General features: G+C 43.9%; 1 protein-coding gene across 1 annotated transcript in view; it reads right to left on the reverse strand.

The window, feature by feature from the left end:
• LOC147021064 (potassium/sodium hyperpolarization-activated cyclic nucleotide-gated channel 3-like) overlaps positions 1–21,731 on the reverse strand; it is a 96,757-nt gene that overhangs the window by 40,290 nt on the left and 34,736 nt on the right. Inside the window, exons 3-4 of the mRNA XM_085890792.1 lie at positions 18,293–18,454; positions 17,898–18,116 (exon numbers count right to left, since the gene is read on the reverse strand). Of these exons, the coding sequence (XP_085746918.1) occupies positions 17,898–18,116; positions 18,293–18,454 (381 nt within the window). The remainder of the gene's footprint in view (positions 1–17,897; positions 18,117–18,292; positions 18,455–21,731) is intronic.

Consider the following 21,731-nt stretch of genomic DNA (forward strand, 5'->3'; position numbering starts at 1 on the left):
CACACACAGTAGAAAGGATTCAAACACAAAACACAGAAATAAACAACCAAAAAATTGTGAAAAAGAACCCAAAACTGGCACTCCTTTGTTCACACACTAGACCCCTCGACCAATACCAAACACTTGTACAAAACCATAAACAGCATCACCAACTCCAACAGCGCCATAACACCCTCACGTGCAGCCATCACTACCACAGGGAACATACAATCAGAGAAACAAGCAGCTAACATCCTCATAGACCACTACGCACACACACACACAAGTCACATAGGACCCAGAAAAAGAGGAAAGAACTATTACACAACGCAAACTAAGCTACCAACTCTAAACCACTCATCACACCATTCACTCCCGCACAAACAATAAAATAATCAAAAACATTAAAAAAAAAATTCACAAACTACTGGTCCTGACAACAACTACAATTTACATTTAAAACACCTCCGGCCACACGGCATATCAGCCATGACAAACACCAGGAATTTCTCCCAGCAACACTAAAAAATTCCCCAAATTTGGAAAATACATTGTCCTCCTTCAACCAAACGCAGAACCCACCAAAGCGGCTTCCTACACACCTATATAACATTACTTTGCACACCCTCCAAAGTTACAGAACACCTAATACTTGGCACTCACAAACCCACACATCCCACTCTCACTCACCCAGCACCGATTCAGACCATATTCACTCCATTAGCACTCTCCTAAAAAACCTGATGCAAAACACACTTGATGGCTTCAACAGTAAAAAAAAAAAAAATTAAAAAAATAAAAATTTAAAATCCCTATCAAAATGCACTGTTGTCACTACAGTAGACACCAACAATGCATTTGATGCCCTTCCAAAACTTTTACTCCCAAACAAAGCACACGACAACCACGCACACCGCCACCAAACACTGGCTGGCCAACTACCTATCATTATCAGGATACGGGAAACAAGTAGTGGGGAAACTTAGCTAAATATAGCATAACAATTGTGCATTTTGTGAGGAAAGCACCAAATATGACACACTAGTAGCCTATCATATTATGAACAGATTTGGATATTGGGCCATCTCAAATTCAGCCGCTGATGGCTGTGGCAGCCATTTTCCACTGCCATCAAAAATTTTGAGATCCATCCACCAATGAATGTCAAGTTTGGCCTGAAAGGAATGAATCGATTTTGCTTCAACCAAGCTATCAGGGAGATTGTTCCAATCTGTTACAATCCTCTGACTGAAGAACTTGATTCTAATATCCAGTGCAGCTTGAATGCGTGTCCTCGGGTACTCGGGTACTTTGGCGGATTTCCTCGTGAAGAACATTTCCACTGGTATTCTTACTTCACCGACCATGTCACCTGTTCTACGTCTATGGTGCAAAGAGTGGAGATTTAGAGCTTGTAGTCGATGTTCATATGTCAGTGTTGTTGGCGGGGGTTCGGTAGCGATAAACGACCACTAAGTGGAGAAGTCGAGCCGTCTTCCACCGAACACCCGGAATGAAAAGGTCGTCACCCCGGATAACTCCGGAGTCGACGGGCCACTTAAAGGACCGTGATCGCCAATTCTCTGACGGCGTGGGGGTAGGATCAATAGCCAAATTTCAATATACCTAAGTACCCACGTCGTCAAATTAACGGGGAAATCACACCCTCGACGGACTCTGTGCGAACCGAGTCGCAGGTACCGACTCGGATCCTGCGTAACCGAGTGGAGTTACCAGAGCCGCGCCGGTCCCAATGACAACTTACGGCACCAACGGCCTTACTATTTCTCAAGCCCGAACCATGCTCGGCCAATGAAAGAAAACACGGACAACAAACTGGAACATTTAACACGGGGGTTTGTTTATAAACAATAATCGGGGAGGGGAGCACACAAGGAGCAGAGTTATCCGAATAAAAGAAATCAAGGCAATGTACAGTAAGCGAAAAGCATTTAACAGTTCTACTTAATAGAACTGGCGCCATGCAAGCATGCACACACGCACATGCGCACGCGCGCACACAAAGAAATGGTGGCCATGGCCTTTAGTTTGGCCCTTCAGCTCGAGAGGGAAAGGCGAGCTGAGGGCAGGGGCCTATTTTTGCACCTGTCCACCTCGTGCGGTCTGGTAGAGCTTGTCCGATGGCGGGACTCGAACCTGCCGCCAACAACGCAGCACCAAGCACCAGGGACCAGGAATGATGCAATGGACACCAGCCAGCACGGGAACGGACCAGAGGAGATGGGCACCCGTGGGTAGACGAGAACGCCAGCAGGCAAGACGAGGCTTCCTCTCCTTCTCCTTCTTTCCTCGATGGCTCACCACCTACTCTTATCCTTCCCTTCCCCCGCGGGTTGAGGAAACCGGTCTGAGTGACTCGCCTCTGGATTGGACGAGGGGCGAACATCCCATCTGGCAGGGTGGGGCCGCCCCTCAGGTGGTCAGCTTCCTGGTTGGACGATGCATCTCGGGGGGGGGGGGAGGAGTGTCGAGGCGTCTCGGAGGCCTGCCCCCCGAAGAGGTTCCGTAGTAGCTTTTGGTATGCTGGCCTCCCATTGGCTGGGGCCCGCGTGCGATGCTCGCCCTTCGCTCATTGGCTGGAGGAAACATTCCATGCCCTTCCTCGGGGCGGAGCCTCGATCTGAGGCGATGGAGGCTCTGCCCACGCCTTCAGCCAAAACACGTGGGCAATGGCGACCCGGTTGAGTGAGGGACGATTCTGCTGATGCTGCTGTTGTTGTTGTTGTTGTTGTTGTAGTAGTAGATGTATAAAACCTGACTATAAAATAACTCGGCGCACACACGAAATTCCCATTAGACATCGGGGATGGATTCTAACTATACACATACTTATCAAAATAACTAAACTATGGGGACTCTGGCTGTTTGTGTGCAAAAGGCTTCCGAATGCGTAACAATACCACGTAGCTCCGGAACCGGTCTTGTTGCTCTTCGCTGCACCCCCTCGATCTTTGTCCCCGTCCATTTTATATCTCATATTCCAAAGGATATTGCCATAGTCAAGGTGTGGTCAAACCAGGTTTCAGTACATACTATCGGGAGAATCTCTTTTGGCAAATTTGTAAATGCCCTTTTGATATATAATTCCAAGTATCTGGTTTGCTTTTAGTGCAGCTGCTGAAACATGTTTGTGGAATTTGAGTTCTGAATCGATCACCACCCCCCAAATCCTTCTCTTCTCGTACTTCCTGTACATCCATTCCACTCATCTGATAAGCCATCAATGTTTTTGACCTTCCGACATACAGTACTTCGGTATTTGTTGATGTTGAAAGGGAGTTGACATTTGCTGGCCATTTTTTTTTTGTTTCGTTCAAATCGTTTTGCAGAGTCCTTTTGACTTTGGCTTTTTACTGGACCAATGATTTTTGTATCATCAAAAATATACACAGAGCTTGTGAGCCCATCTGGTATAATATATCATTGATAAACAGGACGAACAATGAAGGCCCCAGTACACTCCCTTGGGGGACTGCCCTTGCAACTGATTTCACCGCATTGATGGCCACTCGTCGGATTCTGCCGGATAGGAATGCCTCAATCCATCTGTGCAGCTTTCCTTCAATTCCATATGCTGCCACTTTTTAAAGGAGCTTTCTGCATGGGACAGAGTGGAATGCTTTACGGAAATCCAAGGACGTGATTTCGACAGGATCTCCGTGGTCAATCGAGTCAGTTTTTTTGGCACGCAATGTCGAGGCTCGTATAAGAGCCAACACAGAATGCATAACAAATTAAAAGGGAGCAGGAGACACGAGGGAAGCACAAGACAGTGGTGAACAGAGACATGAGGACATCTGTGGAAGGGTGAGGGATGAGGTGGGGTACGTGGGGTAAACAAGATGGACACCACAGGGACTTTCAGGAAGGAAAGCAGGGAATTTGGAGATGGATTAGCGGGGGTAGAAAAGATTATGGTTTTGGATGGGAGAAGATAAGAGATTGCGGTGAACAGCTGTTTTGAAGACCTGGAGGGAAGAGTGGGATTGAAGAGAGTGTGGGAGCTTGTTCCAGAGGCGACAGATCACAGACAGAGCAGAGGGGAGCGAGGCCGAAGAGGAGACGGTACACGACAGAGAGATCACTGACCTGTCTGCAGTGAAAGATTGAGGGACCTAAAGACTCATATTCATTACGGGAGATACAAATGATCCTAAAAAGCCTTGGTTTCCACAGGATGAAGCCGAGCTAGGTGTGAGTTGGGAGCACCAGCCCAGTGGGGAGAGCAATACTCCATGAGGCTGTGGATGAAAGCTTTGTATGTGGTCAGGACCTTATGTTTGCCAAGGAAGGACTTTGCATGATGGAGGATGCCGAGTCGGCGACTAGTTTTGGAGGCCAGCTTGGAAATGTGGCTTTCCTCGGAAAGATCATGGCAGATAGTGACGCCCAAAAGCTTGAATGAAAGGACTTCTTCAAGAGAATTGTTGAGAAAGTAGATGGGTTGGGGGTGGGGGTGGAGGTTTCCAAACAGTCCTTTCAAAGAGACATTGTGAGAGTGGGAGATTTGTCGAGATTGAAAGACATGTTCCACGTGTTGGACCAGCTTGTGATTTTATCCAGGCCTAAAGAGTGAAGACGTTGCTGCTTGCCGATCTGAGGGATAAGAGATGGTACAGCAGAGGGTGGAGTTAGAAGACTGTGAGCTATGAGTGCGAGCCATGAATGGAGATTGCCTTGGTTATCATAGGAAGAGAGTTTGGTGAGCAGGGCGGGATGCCAGGCCATCTCGAAAGCATGTGATATGTCGAGGGCGATGGCTCTGATGTCATGTTGACCTCCATCTCCATTGTTGGGAAAGCATAAGCAGCATGTCCAGGGTAGAATGATCCGGTCTGAATCCAAATTGATCATCTGAAATCAAGCCATTGGAGAAGAGGAAAGATTTAATGTCGGAAGCGATGATGGATTCCATGACCTTGCTGATAATTATATATTGGGAGAAGGCTGATTGGTCTGTAGTTGCAGGAATATGTTTTTTCACCTTTTTTAATGCAGAGTGGTAATGTTTGTTGATTTCTAAGCAGATGGCAGATGACCTTGAGAAAATGAGAGGGTGAATAAAACAGAGAGAGGGTGAGCCAGAGCAGCAGAAGAGGTTTTTAGGACACGTGGGCTGATGCCGACTGGACTGGTTGCAGAATCATAGTTGAGGTTTGAAAGCAAGCTCTCCAGCTTGTCAGGAGAAAAGGACATAGAGTCCAGAAACAGCTGGGTCCAACGGTTCCTCAAAGATGCAAAGTAGTTGAGACATACATGATCTGCTGTGAGTAAATCCATGCTGGCTGTCCGCAAACAGATCATGCATTATCATGTGCTTTTCCACAGCATCCATCACAACACACTCCATGATTTTTCTTCCCACTGAAGTCAGACTTACATGGCAGTAGTTTTCAGCAAGTTAACTCCCTTTCTTATGGATCGGGGTGACATTTGCAATCCTCCAATGTTCAGGTAAAACACCCTCCTCAAAAATATTTCTGAAATATCACTCTCGAGGGACCTGCGCTGGTTCTAGCCATTTCCTCGAGACATCGAGGGTGTAGACAATCTGGTCCTCCTGACTTGCTGCCATTTAGATTCACGAGCTTCTTCCTTATTTTCTCCGTAATGTTGACATCTTCCAGTGCAGATCCAATGGAGCAGCATTCCAGTTTTTGGCACATTTACTAAATTCTCCTCTGTGAATACATGACGAAAACAAGTACAGGTACATTCAAAGTACACCACTAAATAAATAAATGCTAAATAAATTACATACCCTGAAGCACGTGACATCGTCAGAGCGCCTTCAGCACCCGGCGATGCCGCCATGCAACACACGGAGATGGAATTGGGAAGGAGCGGTGTATCAATGTACAAGTAGTATCAAAAAAAAGAGTATCAAGAGATTGGGGTCTCTAAAAATGAATAAGTAATTCATAAATCGATAATAATGAATTGATTAATTAAAAGAGAAAACACAATTTATGCCAAAGCACATCTTCACTTTTGTCCCCAAATTTCAGCTTCCTCGCTCAAAGGATGGCTGAGATATCGCCCGGACAAACAAGAAAGAAAAAATAAATAATTGCGAAATAAAAATAAATTATAAATAATCGTAAAATAATTGATTTCTCAATCAATTGCCTAATAGCATGCCAAAACAACCACCGTTTCATCTGAATCTATAACTTTTTAAAAATTAATTCATCTCAAAATGAATCGATTAATTGATTAATCAATAAATCAAAAATACCCATAAAAGTCAAATCACTTCATCACTGTCTTGTCCAAATATCACCTTCCAAGCTCAAAAGGTGCCTGAGATATTGCCCAGATGAGAAAGAAAATAAATAAGGAAATAATAAATCGATAATAATTAAGTAATTAATCGATTAATAGATTGATCAAAAAATAAAAAAAATGCCCTTTTTGCCAAATCATATCTTCACTTTTGTCCCAAAATTTCAGCTTCCTAACTCAAAGGATGGCTTTGAACAGCGAACCACCCCCCAACCACCTGAGATATCGCCCGGACAAACAAGAAAACAAACAAGGAAACGGAGTAAAAACCGAGTACTCCCTTCCTTCGGCGCCCGGCGGTGATGTCATGCATCGCCTGGACATGGAATTGGGAAGGAGTGGTGTACAATAGTCGGTTAGTGCGCTTGCCTTTTCTCTGTCATCATCCATAACTTTCCCATCAGCTTGTATTAAATCACCCGCTCGCATATTTTCAAAATCCTTTTGGGTTTGTACTTACGCTTTCAATTAAACTCTCCTCGGAGTCTTCACGACTTTGCCGTGTCATCCGGCGGAGATTATTTCTCTCCTCGACATATTTATCAGAAGCCTTCCCTTCATTGCACTTTCTTCAAGTCTTCCCTTTCTTACGAGACCGGGCCATTGTTTCGTGGGTGATGCATGGCTGTTTCCGCCTATTCCGAGTCGGTACACTTTAAGGAATACGTTTGTCTATGGTTGCCTCCATTTTATCCCTAAAGAAGCACCATGCCTCTTCACAGTTTAACTCTGCCAGCTCCTCGTCCCATTTTACCTCCTTAAGTTTCCGATTCATCTGATCATAATCTCCTTTATTCTTAACTTCAATCTCGGCTCATTGATGGGATCGTTTTCCACAGTGCACAAACTGAGCTTCACGCTAATACAGCAATGGCCGCTACTTCCAAGTGGGGATAGGTGTTCTATTGATTTAATCATCTTATTCACATTCATAATCACAAGATCCAAAATGCTAGGCTCCTTCACTTTGCGGTATCATGCAGACAGTCGTACATAATTTTTAACTACACCTCATCACGCACATGATACTTTCCTAATGGAGTCCTTCAAGGCTCAGTCCTCTCCCCCACACTGTAATATTTTTATGCACGACATTTCACAACCACCCGAGAACATACAAATAGCCTTGTATGCGGACGATATAACCATTACCTCTACTCATAGCAACATCAACACGGACACAGCACAACTTCAACCCTTCCTCAGCACCCTACAAACCTGGCTCACCATCAACACACTAAAAGCGCTCGATCAGCGCTCCTACAAAATCAACGATCACTCTTTTAACAAATTACAACAAAGAACAAAGCACTGCACCGCACATCACACTATCCCACACACACACACGCACACACACACACACACACACCAAACAAAAATACGAGGCACCACTTCAACACATCCATGTCATTCTCAGATCACATCACAAACATTAAAAAAAAACAAAAAACATGCGCTCCCAGGCTGAACACACTCAGGGCACTCACAGGCACCGACTTCAGACACCACAAAGAAACAACATCACTTATATACAAACATTCCATAAGATCAGTCATTAACTACACCAGCTCATCTTGGGCCTCCAGCCTATCAAACACATCTCAACACCAGACAGACCATACAAAACAAAGCCCTTCGCTTCACCACAAGTTGTACATTAACACCACCCATCGAGCACCAACACACACAGGTAAAAATGCTAAAAAATCAAACACCTGAGAGGTGCAATAACAGCAAGTCCCAACCCTAATCACCCATGCCACTACATGTCCAACCATCCAAAGATCACTGGATATATTAGAACAATACCACAAAGACCCTACATTCCTACAATGACATCCTTCAAAATATCCCCCACCGAACAATGACAATGGACAACTGCAAAAACACATCCATATCCACATCACCATAAACGCAATCAATAACCAAGGCTCAAACAGTATCTTGGGCATAACCCCCCTCCCCCAACCACCTGTCGATTTCATAGAGAAACTACTTCCCAGATTTGATCGTGTTCACCTATAATGCCTCCGCTGTGGACACCACCCACAGCTTTCACTGCACAAACACAGACTCGACCTGCAACCTCTGCCATGCCGCCCCACACGCAATAAAACACATCATGGAAGATTGCGCGGTCCTGGCTCCACCAGGACAACAACACAGTATAATAGATGCGAGAGATCTCTGGGTTGCTCCTGGGAAATCAATCGCCTATCTCTATGCCATGGGCCGTTTAAGCAGAATTGACCGGAGTGACCCAACAACAACAACATTCAAAGCGCCAACTCTCTTTATCAGGGCAAAGTGACATGTCCACTTCACACTTCCATCTTCCACCCTCACATTCATCCCTGCACCTCTCCACGCACCCACAGCACACCACTCCCCCCCCCATCTGGGCCCACAACGTACAGGTGAGATTGGGGTTGACCCTATACCCCATCACCCTCTTTCTCTATCTTCTTGCTTATCTTCATTTCCCGGAATGAGAGTGGTTTCAATGTATCTGTGATATGTTGACTGAATCAGGGGCGTATGCGCTTAATGTAAGGTTTTACTATTTGCGACACAGTTTGACATGTACATACATGCCTTTTGCTAAATTATAAAGGAAAGTACAAAAACCCTTTCCAAACTGCCTGGGTGTCGGTGTCCATTGGTTAGGCCCAGTGTGTTGCAACAGCGAGTTCTCCTTCGCTGTTCAATTATGAGTAGTTGTGAGCCAACATGTCCACCTATGTTAACACTCGGCTGTATCTTGATGTCGGTGGCACGCTGCAAGCACAGTTCCCTATCTGGGGTGTTTAATTTGCCGGGAAGGTAAAGTGGGTTTTGGATACTGGATCCTACTTGAAAGAAAAAGCCATCTGAGACTCAATTTAACCTGTGGAACAAACTTCCTCAATTTGTTTAATCAAATAACTGACCAAATACAGCGCTGGAGTATCAGGGGGAACCCAAACAGCCAAAGATGAAGTCATCAGGAGGAACATGGATCGGATTCGGGTTTCGGCTGCTACACCCCCTGCCCCCCCCAAACCACACCAGAAATACAAAACCACTTCATACCTTACCACAGCAGAATGTACAAAGGAATCCACCAGCACACAAATCATTACATTTAATCTCACCCTTTCCTCCAGGGCTTCAAGATAGCTGTTCACCACCCACTCAGGTTATCTCCCATCCATTCTACTCATGATCTTTTCTACTCATGAAACCTCCCCAAATCCACCTTTCCTTTTCAGGTTGTTCTTTTCTCCCTCCACCCTCCTTCCAATTGTTTGCTCTATTTATGTTTCATTCCCAGTGATCCCTTCCCCTTCTTGCTGTGTTTGAGTTTGTTCATCCCCTGTGTCCTCCACCCCCCCCCACCCCACCCCAAACCCCCTGCTCTCATTCTCTCCCTCCCCCATTCCTCCTCCAAATCAGTATTAAGCTGTCTGTAACCACCGGGTACCACCGATTTTCCCTCCGGGGCCTTTATCAGAATGTTAGTTCTGTTGCCAATCTCATGGGGGAAGGCCACCAGACGGGAGATTTCTGGGTTTTTGGGGAATCTTTCTGCCTTTTGAGTTGCGTTCCTGGTTCTGCAATGCCTGCTAGAGGATACTGAAGGAGTTGGTGTTCTCACATGTTTGCCACCAGCACGTTGGGGGCCCGAATCCAAGTGTAGCAAGCTGGAGGCTCTCATTGGTACATAATTTCAGGCCATTTTGTGACTGGAACTGCACCGAGCATGGTATTCTGGGAGGTCCTTCCGAAGCCATCTGGAATTCTCCTTGTTTGGCTGCTCAGTTCCCTAAAGCTCCTCAACCCCTATTTATTTACTGTGGACCAATCTTCTGCAGCACCCTCATCTTGATTACATTTTCCCATCTTGTTTCTTTGCTTTTCCACCCGGGGGGGCCCTCTTGGTTTTTGGGTTGACCCTTCCCCTGTGATGTAAAAAATATTTTAAAATATCCCTCTGTGATGTCCCTCTACCCTTCTTGTTGGTGCGTTTCTCCCCTTTCTCACGTTCTTGTACTGGTCCGTTCTGTGTTCAAGCCCATCCATGAGCATCAAGCCCACGTCCAATTTTTTTTTTTAATGCTAAAAATCTGAGAACATGAATATAAATGTTATCAAACAATATTCTCACCAAAAATGGACAATTTACAATTGTACTGCTGATCTACATTTCCAACTTGCAAAAATCAAAGAGCACAACATTCCTCCAGCTGGGTTTATGCTGCAAGAACCGGATCAGGAATAATAATAATAATAATAATAATAATAATAATAATAATAATAAATCAACCACAATAAAACAATTGCATAATATTATCTGCAGAATATACAAAAATCAAATGTTGAACAGTAAAGCATTGTCCACCAAGAGCAGACACGATTACATAGGAAATTCCCTTTCCCTTGTAAGCGCTCATCCCACATCCCAAGCTCACCGATATTCTAACAGATGGCTACTCGACCATAGAAGGGACACACGTTGAACTAAAATTAGAATCTGGCTGCACAGAGCTCACGCCTCATTGATTGGCCAGTTACGCATCTCAAAAAGCAGTGAAGGCACACGTCCATACTCAGCGCCACTGGCACAACTGAGGGCCAGGACCCTTGTGGCCTGTCACAACTACTGATCTAATACTCTGGAGCTCAGAGAATCAATGACATGGCGGGCAAGCATCTGTGTACGTGTCAACTTAAAACATCGATATGGTTCATTCGACAGGGAATAGCAAAAGTAATTGCAAACAAGAATTTACTGTGAAGGCATTTTGGGAATAACCTCCCCCGCCCCCCCCCCTCCAACAATGGACATCAAACTGTGGTCAAATAATCGTTTTTAGTTGATGGTTTTCACTGCAGCAAGCTTTCCTGACAAACATTGACTTGTGTTTTAAACGCGTTCCACAAGTCTGTTTTGGTCGTCACAAAAAATGGTAAAAGAAAAAAAAAAATTATTGCAAAATAAAAAAATTTCACTTCCATTTGGTCTCCGAAGATGTTTGATATTGTAATTGTGAAAGATGTTTCCAAGTTTACAAGGTACTTTGAGATAGACATATTGAGGTATTTCCCCACAAAGATAACCAAACAAAGCTCCCCTCAAAAAAAGGACGTACCGTTACAACGCCCTTGCTGTCAAGCAAGGCAAGCATCATTTTAATATATGATACTAAGTCCAAAGAGAAATCGTATTAACAATCAAGTTTACACGAGGGGCAACAGCTGTGAACACAACAATATGTGAACACACTAACAGTCTCGGTGGAGTGATGGTTAAAGCATCTGCTCTGAGCCCGAAAGGTTGGTGGTTCGATCCGACCCAATCTGAGTCATACCAAAGAGTTGAAAAATGGTGCGTGCGGCTTCCTTGCTTGTCGCTCAACATTTCAAAAGAACAGAGAACAGACAACAACCATAGGCTGGCAACCAATATGCAGGCTTTGATGGGCCTCATGGCCTTCTCCTGCATCGAAGTTCTTCGAAAGGGAACGCATACAGTATTTGCTACTTGCAAAATCAATGAATCACAAGTGTATTCGTTTCCTGAGTATGTTTGTTTCTCAGTGAGTTCGTCGCAATTCATTCTACACTGATCATCATGAAACTTAACCAATTGTGGAGCTCGGCAAAAGCTCGAAGTCTACTGATTTTGATGTCAAAAGGTCATAGGTTAAGGTCAGAGCAAAGTCATGTTTCCCGACAAACCTTTTGAGATAACAGCACAGAGTTATTGTAGAGACTTCTGGTTTGCGACACAACATAAAACTCGACCAGCGCATTCAAAACAGAGTTTAGTCAATCGCTTCCGGTCAGCCATTTAATCCAGTGGTCAAGGTCAAAAATTTGGACCGAAAGGTATAATTTGGAAAATCGTCAGTTTTCATCTGATCGAATTGAAATTTGATAGGATTTGAATATTGTTGTCACTGAATCGATTCATCAAAAATCAGAACAATCGATTTCGCCATTTTGACATATCATCAGTTTCCATGACAACAATTTCACCCCATTATGAAATGGGACTTTAGTGATTTTTTTTATTGACATATCTAAAAAAGGTTTTCAAGATATCAAATTTAAACCATCCACTGGGACCATACTCTGTGCAGAGCGTTGGTGCTGCCTAAGCAGTCTCCTTGGCTATTGGGTACAATTCTGGACGGGTCGCCACTCCGACACAGGATACCAGCATGCTGGCACTCATTTTGCCGACCTCGGAAGGATGACAGGCAGAGTCAACCCCACCTGGTATTAATTCAACAGCCGAGTGGGATTTGAACTCAGGACCCTCAGATCCTAAGCCCACCACCCTAACCATTAAGCCAACACCAGGCATAAATTTAAACCGGTGTAGCTTATTTGTAGGTATGTGTAGTATGTGTGTGTGAAATCTTGCCAAAATGTCAAAATTTAAGGTCAAAGCCATCCAAAACATCCAAACACCTTTTTCAGTACATACACTTATGAAATGTATCAACCAAATTTGTTATGGATAACATTCAATCATGCAAACCACTTGACAGATCAAATTTTCAAAATTGACAAATTGTTTCCATCGCATCTATTTTTTTTTTTTTGGGGGGGGGGGGGGTTTACAAGTATCGTGCGATGCACGACATCCATCTTGTTTATATATTGTGCTGGCAGGATAGCTTTGAGGTATGCAAACTCATCCTTTTGCTGTTCAGCCTGGGTTCAAATCTCGACCCAGCTATAAACTGTCACCCTGGTTGTTTTGCATGCAGGGAATGTGTTTGATGTCCCTTAGATGGACATTAACCTGGGTGTCTTGTTAACATCAGTTGGTGGATGCTAGTCCTCTGTCATCTTGGCTCATGGAGCAGCTAAATTTCTGCATATATACTGCGTATATATGTGTGTGTATATATATATATATATATATATATATATATATATATATATATATATATATATATATATATATATATATATATATATATATATATATGTATGTATATATATGTATGTATATATATGTATATATATATATATATATATATATATATATATATATATATTAGTTTGGATCAGATGACCCGTGAACCCATTGGGTTCCCGGTGTGACAGCGGTTGACGAAAAAAAAATTAATTTCAAAAAAAAAAAAGATAGCTCCAGCGAACTATACTGCTGAGGTTGTTTGCATTGATCTAATGGTCCCGAAGAGTACTTGACTGAATCGGGAATTGATTTTTTGATAATTTTTTTCGTTGCCCAATTTTAACAAAACTTGATACTGCACACTACAGGAGAATGGTGAGTTTGGTGGCCCTAAAATTTTTGTGCTATCGTGTACCGTTTTGGCTGTATTTCGGGAACATACATACATACATACAAGATGAGAGTTTTATTAATATACTAGACGACCCGTGAACCCATTGGGTTCCCGTTGTGATAGCGGTTGATAAAAAAACATTTCAAGAAAAAAAAATAAACATAGCTCCAGCGAACTATACCACTGAGGTTGTTTGCATTGATCTAATTCTCCAGAAGAGTACTTGACTGAATTGAGAATTGATTTTTTAATTATTTTTTCGTTGCCCGATTTCAACAAAACTTGATACTGCACACCGCAGGAGAATGGTGAGTAAGGTGGCCCTAAAAAATTTGCACTATTGTGCACCGTTTTGGCTGTATTCGGGAACATACATACAAACATACATACAAGACGAGAGTTGTAGTAATATACAAGACGACCCGTGAACCCGTTGGGTTCCCGTTGTGACAGCCGTTGATAAAAAATATTATTAAAAAAAAACATAGCTCCAGCGAACTCTACCGCTGAGGTTATTTGCATTGATCAAATCATCCCGAAGAGTACTTCACTGAATCAGGACTTGATTTTTTAATAATTTTTTCTTTGCCCGATTTTAACGAAACTTGAGATTGCGCGTCAATGTGAAAAAAAAAACGGAGAAAAGAAAGTCGAAGAAATTATTGTGCGTAATCTTCTAAACACAATTTTATTTATTAATGAACACGGAAGTATGAGATCAAAATGGCGATGTCTATTTTATGCTTAAAAATAAATCATTCTTTGTCTATACTAAATGTTTGAGATTTTAAAATAAATCATTTCAAGAAAAAAAAAAAAGATAGCTCCAGCAAATTATACCGCTGAGGTTGTTTGCATTGATCAAATTCTCCCGAAGAGTACTTGACTGAATCGGGAATTGATTTTTAAATAATTTTTTCGTTGCCCGATTTTAATGAAATTTGATACTGCACACCACAGGAGAATGGTGAGTAAGGTGGCCCTAAAATTTTTGCGCTATTGTGTACCGTTTTGGCTGTATTTCGGGAACATACGTACATACATACAGACATATATACAAGATGAGAGTTGTAGTAATATACTAGATGACCCGTGAACCTGTTTAGTTCCCGTTGTGACAGCCATTGATAAAGAAATACATTTCAAGAAAAAAAAACATCGTTCCAGCGAACTATACCGCTGAGGTTGTTTGCATTGATCCGATTCTCCCGGAGTACTTGACTGAATTGAGAATTGATTTTTTAATAATTTTTTCTTTGCCCGATTTCAACAAAACTTGATACTGCACACCGCACGAGAATGGTGAGTAAGGTGGCCCTAAAAATTTGCGCTATTGTGTACCGTTTTGGCTGTATTTCGGGAACATACATACATACATACATACATACATACAAGATGAGAGTTGTGGTAATACACAAGATGACTCGTGAACCCGTTGGGTTCCCGTTGTGACAGCCGTTGATAAAAAAAAAATCATAAAAAAAACATAGCTCCAGCGAACTCTACCGCTGAGGTTGTTTGCATTTATTAAATCATCCCGAAGAGTACTTCACTGAATCGGGACTTGATTTTTCAATAATTTTTTCGTTGCCCAATTTTTACGAAACTTGATATTGCGTGTCAATGTGAAAAAAAAAACGGAGAAAAGAAAGTCGAAGAAATTATTGTGCGTAATCTTCCAAACACAATTTTATTTATTAATGAACACGGAAGTATAAGATCAAAATGGCGATGTTTATTTTATGCTTAAAAATAAATCGTTCTTTGTCTATACTAAATGTTTGAGATTTTTAAATAAATTATTTCAAGAAAAAAAAAGATAGCTCCAGCAAATTATATCGCTGAGGTTGTTTGCATTGATCAAATTCTCCCGAAGAGCACTTGACTGAATCGGGAATTGATTTTTTACTAATTTTTTCGTTGCCCGATTTTAACGAAATTTGATACTGCACACCGCAGGAGAATGGTGAGTAAGGTGGGCTGAAAATTTTTGTGCTATTTTGCGCTATTGTGTACCGTTTTGGCTGTATTTCAGGAACATACATACAAGATGAGAGTTTTAGTAATATATGGATACAGATATCGATATAGATATAGAAATAGATATAGATATAGATATATCATACTTCCTGGCTGTAATGGTGAGCATCAGCCACGGATATTACATCTCACATGGTAAAACCCCATAATCCACAAACAAGTCTGTCTGCCACCCAGATGATTGTTTCCGCGAGTGCAAACCCATAAACCAGAAGGCACGTGATGCGATCGGCGGTATGTGTGGCGCATATTATTCGGCTTGTTCGAGTTCGTGTGTGAACCCACATCAACAGTACGATACCTGCCATACAGTTCCCACATGAGCTCAAACAAACCGGCTTCATTCCTTTTCTGGATTTGGGTGTCACGCGTAACAGACCGGTGTTTGAGCATCCAGTTGTACCACAAACCTTCACATACAGACCGGGTCCTTAACTGCGATAGTGGTCACCTGACTACACACAAACAATCTTGTGCATAAACCTTGTTTGACTGGGCCAAATCTTACTGCAGTGATCAAGTTAGATGATGAACTGAAACTGAACATGTCACCAGCATACTGCAGAACGACGACAACCCGACAGCATTCATTTTGTCTTGCGGCCACAAGAGGGTACCCACACTGCAACCTAAGGAACCAGTCAAAGCAGTATTATTTCCATACATCGGCAATACTTTGGAGATAGCCAACCATTTGGTGCACCAATTCGGAACCCGGGTCACACACAAACTTTGGACAACACACCGCATGCAGCTGTCCAGGCCCAAAGACAGCGTGAATAGACTCGACATGATGAACGTGGTCCACAAAATCCCCTGTCGAAACTGTGATGCCAACGATGTGGGCCAGACATCCAGGCAACTCGCAACACAGTAGACGCAGCACTAGCAAGCAGTAGCATGCAGAGTCAAGCTTTCACTGGTAGCAGCACATTGCCATAAGCTACAACACAACTTCGCATGGGAAAAGACGGTATTTAAAGCCTCGGCACCGAACCAGGCCAGCCAGGAAATTCTCGAAGCATGGCTTTTGGGCACACGGTCAATTACCATCACGTCAACCTGCATGCTGCCAATCTGGGAGGACACAATCACCCACAGGCCCCACCTGCGGGTGTGAATGTCAAGCCCGATACCCAAATCCGGGGCAGACATGAAACAAGTTACACCGGACTACTCCCACACTCTCTTCAATCCCATTCTCCCCTTGAAGTCTTCAAAACAGCTGTTCACCACCACTTATCTTCCCCCATCCAAAACCATGATCTTTTTGACCCCCCATTAATCCACCCCAAACCCACCTTCTTCAAATTCCCTGCTTTCCTTCCTGAAAGTCCCTGTAATGTCCATCTTGTATACCTCGTGTTCCCTGCCCCATCCCTCTCCCTTCCACAGATATCTTAATGCCTCTGTTCCCCACTGTTTTGTCCTTCCCTCTCCCACCCCTGTTGTCTCCTGCTGTGCGTTGTGTGTTCACTTTCATATGAGCCTCGACAATGTATGCAATTTTTTTCTTTTTTTTAAAGCTCTCACCTAATCAATTAAACCCAGGTGGCTGGGATTGTATAAATAAATCGACTCCTCCCATGTTCTTCTAGCCGAAGAAGCTACATAAAGCAACGATTAACAATGGCCGGTCATTCTACCATGACCAGTCACCACTCAGGTCAGCAAAAGCCACCCAAGGTAAGCCCTTTGCTATTTCAAACCCTTCCCAGAGTTCCTCCACAGCTGTAAAGACATTCACAAATAGTACTCACATGAGAATCCCAATGCGACATACCCCCCTCAGCTGCCGGACCAGTTTCATCGCTTGTTGGAGACTACTCAGCGACAGCGCAAACAAATGCATATGAACGAGGCTCCCAAGCATGTACCACGTGTAAACATCAAAATAAGTCAACATATAAATGAAAACGAAGACCCACTCACATCTCTCACCTGTGACTGGAGGGAATAACCAACCAGCTCTCAGCGAATCAATTAAACCCAGGTGGCTCGGATTATATAAATAAAAGGGCTTACCTTGGGTAGCTTTTTCATGGTTGCTTTATGCAGCTTCTTCGGATAGAAGAGCATGGGAGGAGTCGATTTACATATATACATATCAAGTTGGTCAGCAGAGTCGATCGAAATGGGCTTCGACAAGGAGCCAAGGCAAATAGCTCAGCACATATGTTTCTCACAGTCTGCTGTGCTATGAAGACCCGTTACGAAAATATAACCGATAATCATAAAACTGACATGGAAAACGATGCAAACCTTTTCCTGATACTGTCGCCGTGAGGAGTCCAGTGACTGAATGAGTGCGGTGGCATGACCGATGAACATGGCGTAACACGTAGCTCCGATGATCATGCTTATCATCGTCAGCCAAACATCCGTTGAGCCAATCGGTGCACGCTGTCCATATCCGATGCATAACATGTGGCTCATAGCCTTAAACAGTGCATATGAATATTGGCTTCCCCATGTATTGTTCTGTACACAAAAGAGACAAAGAAAAAGAGATGCCTCTCAATCTGCACCATCAAAGCAGGAGTTGATCATTATTCACACCCAATGTCGATCAATTATCTTTAACCCCAGAGCGAGCAGAATCCAAGGAAACTTCTCCCACGACTCTCATAGGTAAGGGAAAATTACTGGAGTATTACCTGCATGCTGTTCAAAGACACCCAGCAATCTTCGGGGAAGTCCTGAAGCATTGGAACCAGGAATTGTAGACAGCCATCCCAGTGGCACAGAAGCAGCATCATGCCAATCAAATTGAAGATACGCACAACAGCACTGGCGAGGTCATAGGTCATGTGAAAGATCTATGGAGGTATGAGCAATGGTTATAATTATGAGAATAACAATACTTATTGACATATTTGAGAGATTCAGCAAGCAATCATTTTTTATTAAGTTTCAAATTCATGGTGCAATATTTGCAAAAAAAACCTTCTGAAATGAACTTTGTTTGAAAATGAACAATATCTCCACAACAGAGCTCCGCAAATGACATGTTTGGATCCCATAAGGTTACAAACTGAACACTCCACCCTGAGAGCCCACTGAGGATGTTGAGGGAATTGCAAAGTGAAGAGAACCGCTTCTAAAGCTCCGACGAAGCATTGATTGCTCCTCTGGCCCAAAACCCAACTCGACTCTAATTTTGGCCTGAAAGCCTATTTTCCAGGACAAATTACAGTCACGTGTTGGCTTTTCACTGAGTATTGCAACTCAAATTGCTTGTGCGTTGTACATTTACAATGGATTTGCTCTTCCAGTGCACTCGAAAGGTTGTTTTGTTTGATATTCGCACAATGTTTATCATCTGAACTCGTCTGATAAATACTCAAATTGCTTGATGTGTAATGCAGGGTATGCAGTAGCCCTTGCCACATCAGGTGACTCTCTAAGTTTGCACCTTGTAGTATGACAATATATATATATATATATATATATATATATATATATATATATATATATATATATATATATATATATTGTTACGGCTGTGGAAATTCGCATTACACCATAAAGGGCCCTCAGGTGAGATATCTCCATAGGTACATGTGTAGTTAGCACAAACCCGTTGTATAGAGGGAATTTATGTGATCCATCCGGGCTGCGACGCTTTGAGTTAGCCATTTTTCTGTTCTATCTTTTATTTCAAACAAACAGCATCTCAACAACCACGCCATCCCCACCACAGCGCCAATCACACTACAACGACGCCACCTCCACCACATCATCGCTTCTACAACCATTTGCAAACACCACCACCTTCGCCTTTACCTTCACAACTTCATCCCACATCATCGCTTCTACGGCCATTCCCAAACACCACCAGTCAACACCAAACGACGTGTTCCCGGAGCCGTTCGGCCATGGAGGCCGAACGCGTCGATCCGCGGATCAGGAATGCTTCACGCCCACTTCTCCTCCGTCCAATGGGAAAGCGTGAGGCGGCTTGGCCCCACCTCCGGGCGCGTGTGGGTGAATTCCGTCTCGGTCCGCCTATGCAAATTTTAGGATCAGGGGAGGTTCACGCCCATTTTTGCCCGACCAATGGCTGACCGGGGGCAGGGGGGGGCTGTGTGGCCCCGCCTCCAATCGCGTCCTGATCCAGGAATTTGCATATCGGCGCCTCCTGAGAGCTATAAAATGACGAGCACAAGGCGACTCGTGAGGAAAGTGTGGAACTGAGAAGAGGGGAGGAGAGTGTCGTCGGGGAGTTGCTTTTGGAGACAAGGAGCGTTGCGTTGGTGGAGTTCAGTCGAGTGCGTGTGGTGGAGCTGCAGGCAAGGGAACTCGGGTCCGAGGCAAGGAGGACGGCAGTCGGCGATGAGGTTGCGGTGTGGGGGATCGCTCGTCTCGTCGCGGGACCCAAGCCAGCCAGCCACTCCCCTCCCCAGGGCATCAACAATTTCCCCTTCCCCCCCGTGCTGAGATAGTGCAAAAGGGGGCCCCGTTCCTCCCCCACCCCAAACGTGGTGCCAACGAGCACGCCAAGGGGCACGGAGTCGGGGCACAGCGGCGTGGCCATTTTGCGGCTTGCCCGCCAACGTGTCACGAGGACGCGGGTAAGACCTCCCCGGTCTCGCGGCCCTGGCCGCTCCTCGAGGTCCCACGCACATTTGGCCTACGGGCCTGTCTGCCTCCTTGTCTGTGAGGGTGGCTTCTTTCTTTTGCTTTTGTGTAAATGTGTGTTGGCGCCGTCTGTGAAGTAAAACTGTGTAAGTGTTGCCGTGTGTACGCGCAAGTCGGTTGTATTACATTTGCTTTTTATGTACATTTTGATTCTGTATGGCTGTATATACGTGCTTTCCATGTTCTGCGGAGTAAAATGCTTGCTTGTTGAACTGTTCCCGCTCTGCTTCGTCTCCTTCCTTTTAATTGACTCTGCATTCTGCTTCACACAAGGGGTTCGTAGTGGGTTTAAAACGCCCGGTAATTAATCGGAACCGTCGAGGCCGACAATAACACCGCTCGGTTATCACTGTAGCATGGAACGGACCGCTTAAGTGGTTCGTGTCCGGAGTCGGCCTGTGGCGTGGTACGATCGCCCGGTCGACCATTCGCGCAGGTACTTAGGGAGATCGAATTTGGCGAGCAACCCTATTCTGCGTGGGTGGGCAATTGGCACGATCATGGTGAGGTTAAACCCCCACCCATGACTAGCTCCAGGCGTTGTTCCGAGAGGGTCATGACTGAATTGTCCGTCCGGTGGGCGACGTGCCGCGATTCGAGTTACGTGGCCGTTCGCACGCTGGCGGGCGCGAATTCGCAACAATATATATATATATATATATATATATATATATATATATATATATATATATATATATATATATATATATTGTTCTGTAAGTATATATAAACAATATATAAAGTCTGTAAGTCGTCACTTCGTCTAAGTCATCAGATGTTGTCCGTTCCCGCATAAAGGAAACTCAAGTGAATTACCACGCCTAACTCGTCACATGGAACTTCTACCTCGTGAGAAGCCCGATTTCATGGACTCGTGATGCTCGCTCATTGGTGTACACCGCCAGTGATAGGCTATTTATAACTGCGCTGCGTTCAGCTCAGTCAGCACGCCATTCAGCTCAGTCAGCATGCCGTCCCACATGCATCTGAAGAGGTAGACAGGCTGCACAATGCAGTGTCTGGTGAAGGAGTAAAGGATCAATCGAGCTTAGTGTTGAAGTTGATCATGGTTTTATATTGGCTTGTTTTGTACATCACCGCACTCACTTTCACAAAGGTATTGAGTGGTAGTCATCACGATGACTGTGTGTCATGTAATTTGTCGATGGTATATGAGTTTTCATTCCATAAGAAAACTCATTCTACATTCATTCCAATGAATGAATTCTAACAGCCATTCATTCCACATTTGTTGATGGTCATACACCATCACCGATGGTATCTGAGTTGTCTTACAGTTGTTCATTATCTTTACCTTTGATAAAGTGATTCATGAATTCCATCTTTGCTTGATCATTTTCCAACTCACTAATGAACCCCCACCTATGGCCCGAGGATTGTGTTTCCCTTTTGGTACAACAACCTGCTTCGAGATTGTTGTGCCCTCTCACACAT

This window comes from Eptatretus burgeri, chromosome 8 (genome assembly GCF_056783735.1).
Source record: "Eptatretus burgeri isolate ZD-2024b chromosome 8, Ebu_testis_v1, whole genome shotgun sequence".
Taxonomy (NCBI): domain Eukaryota; kingdom Metazoa; phylum Chordata; class Myxini; order Myxiniformes; family Myxinidae; genus Eptatretus; species Eptatretus burgeri.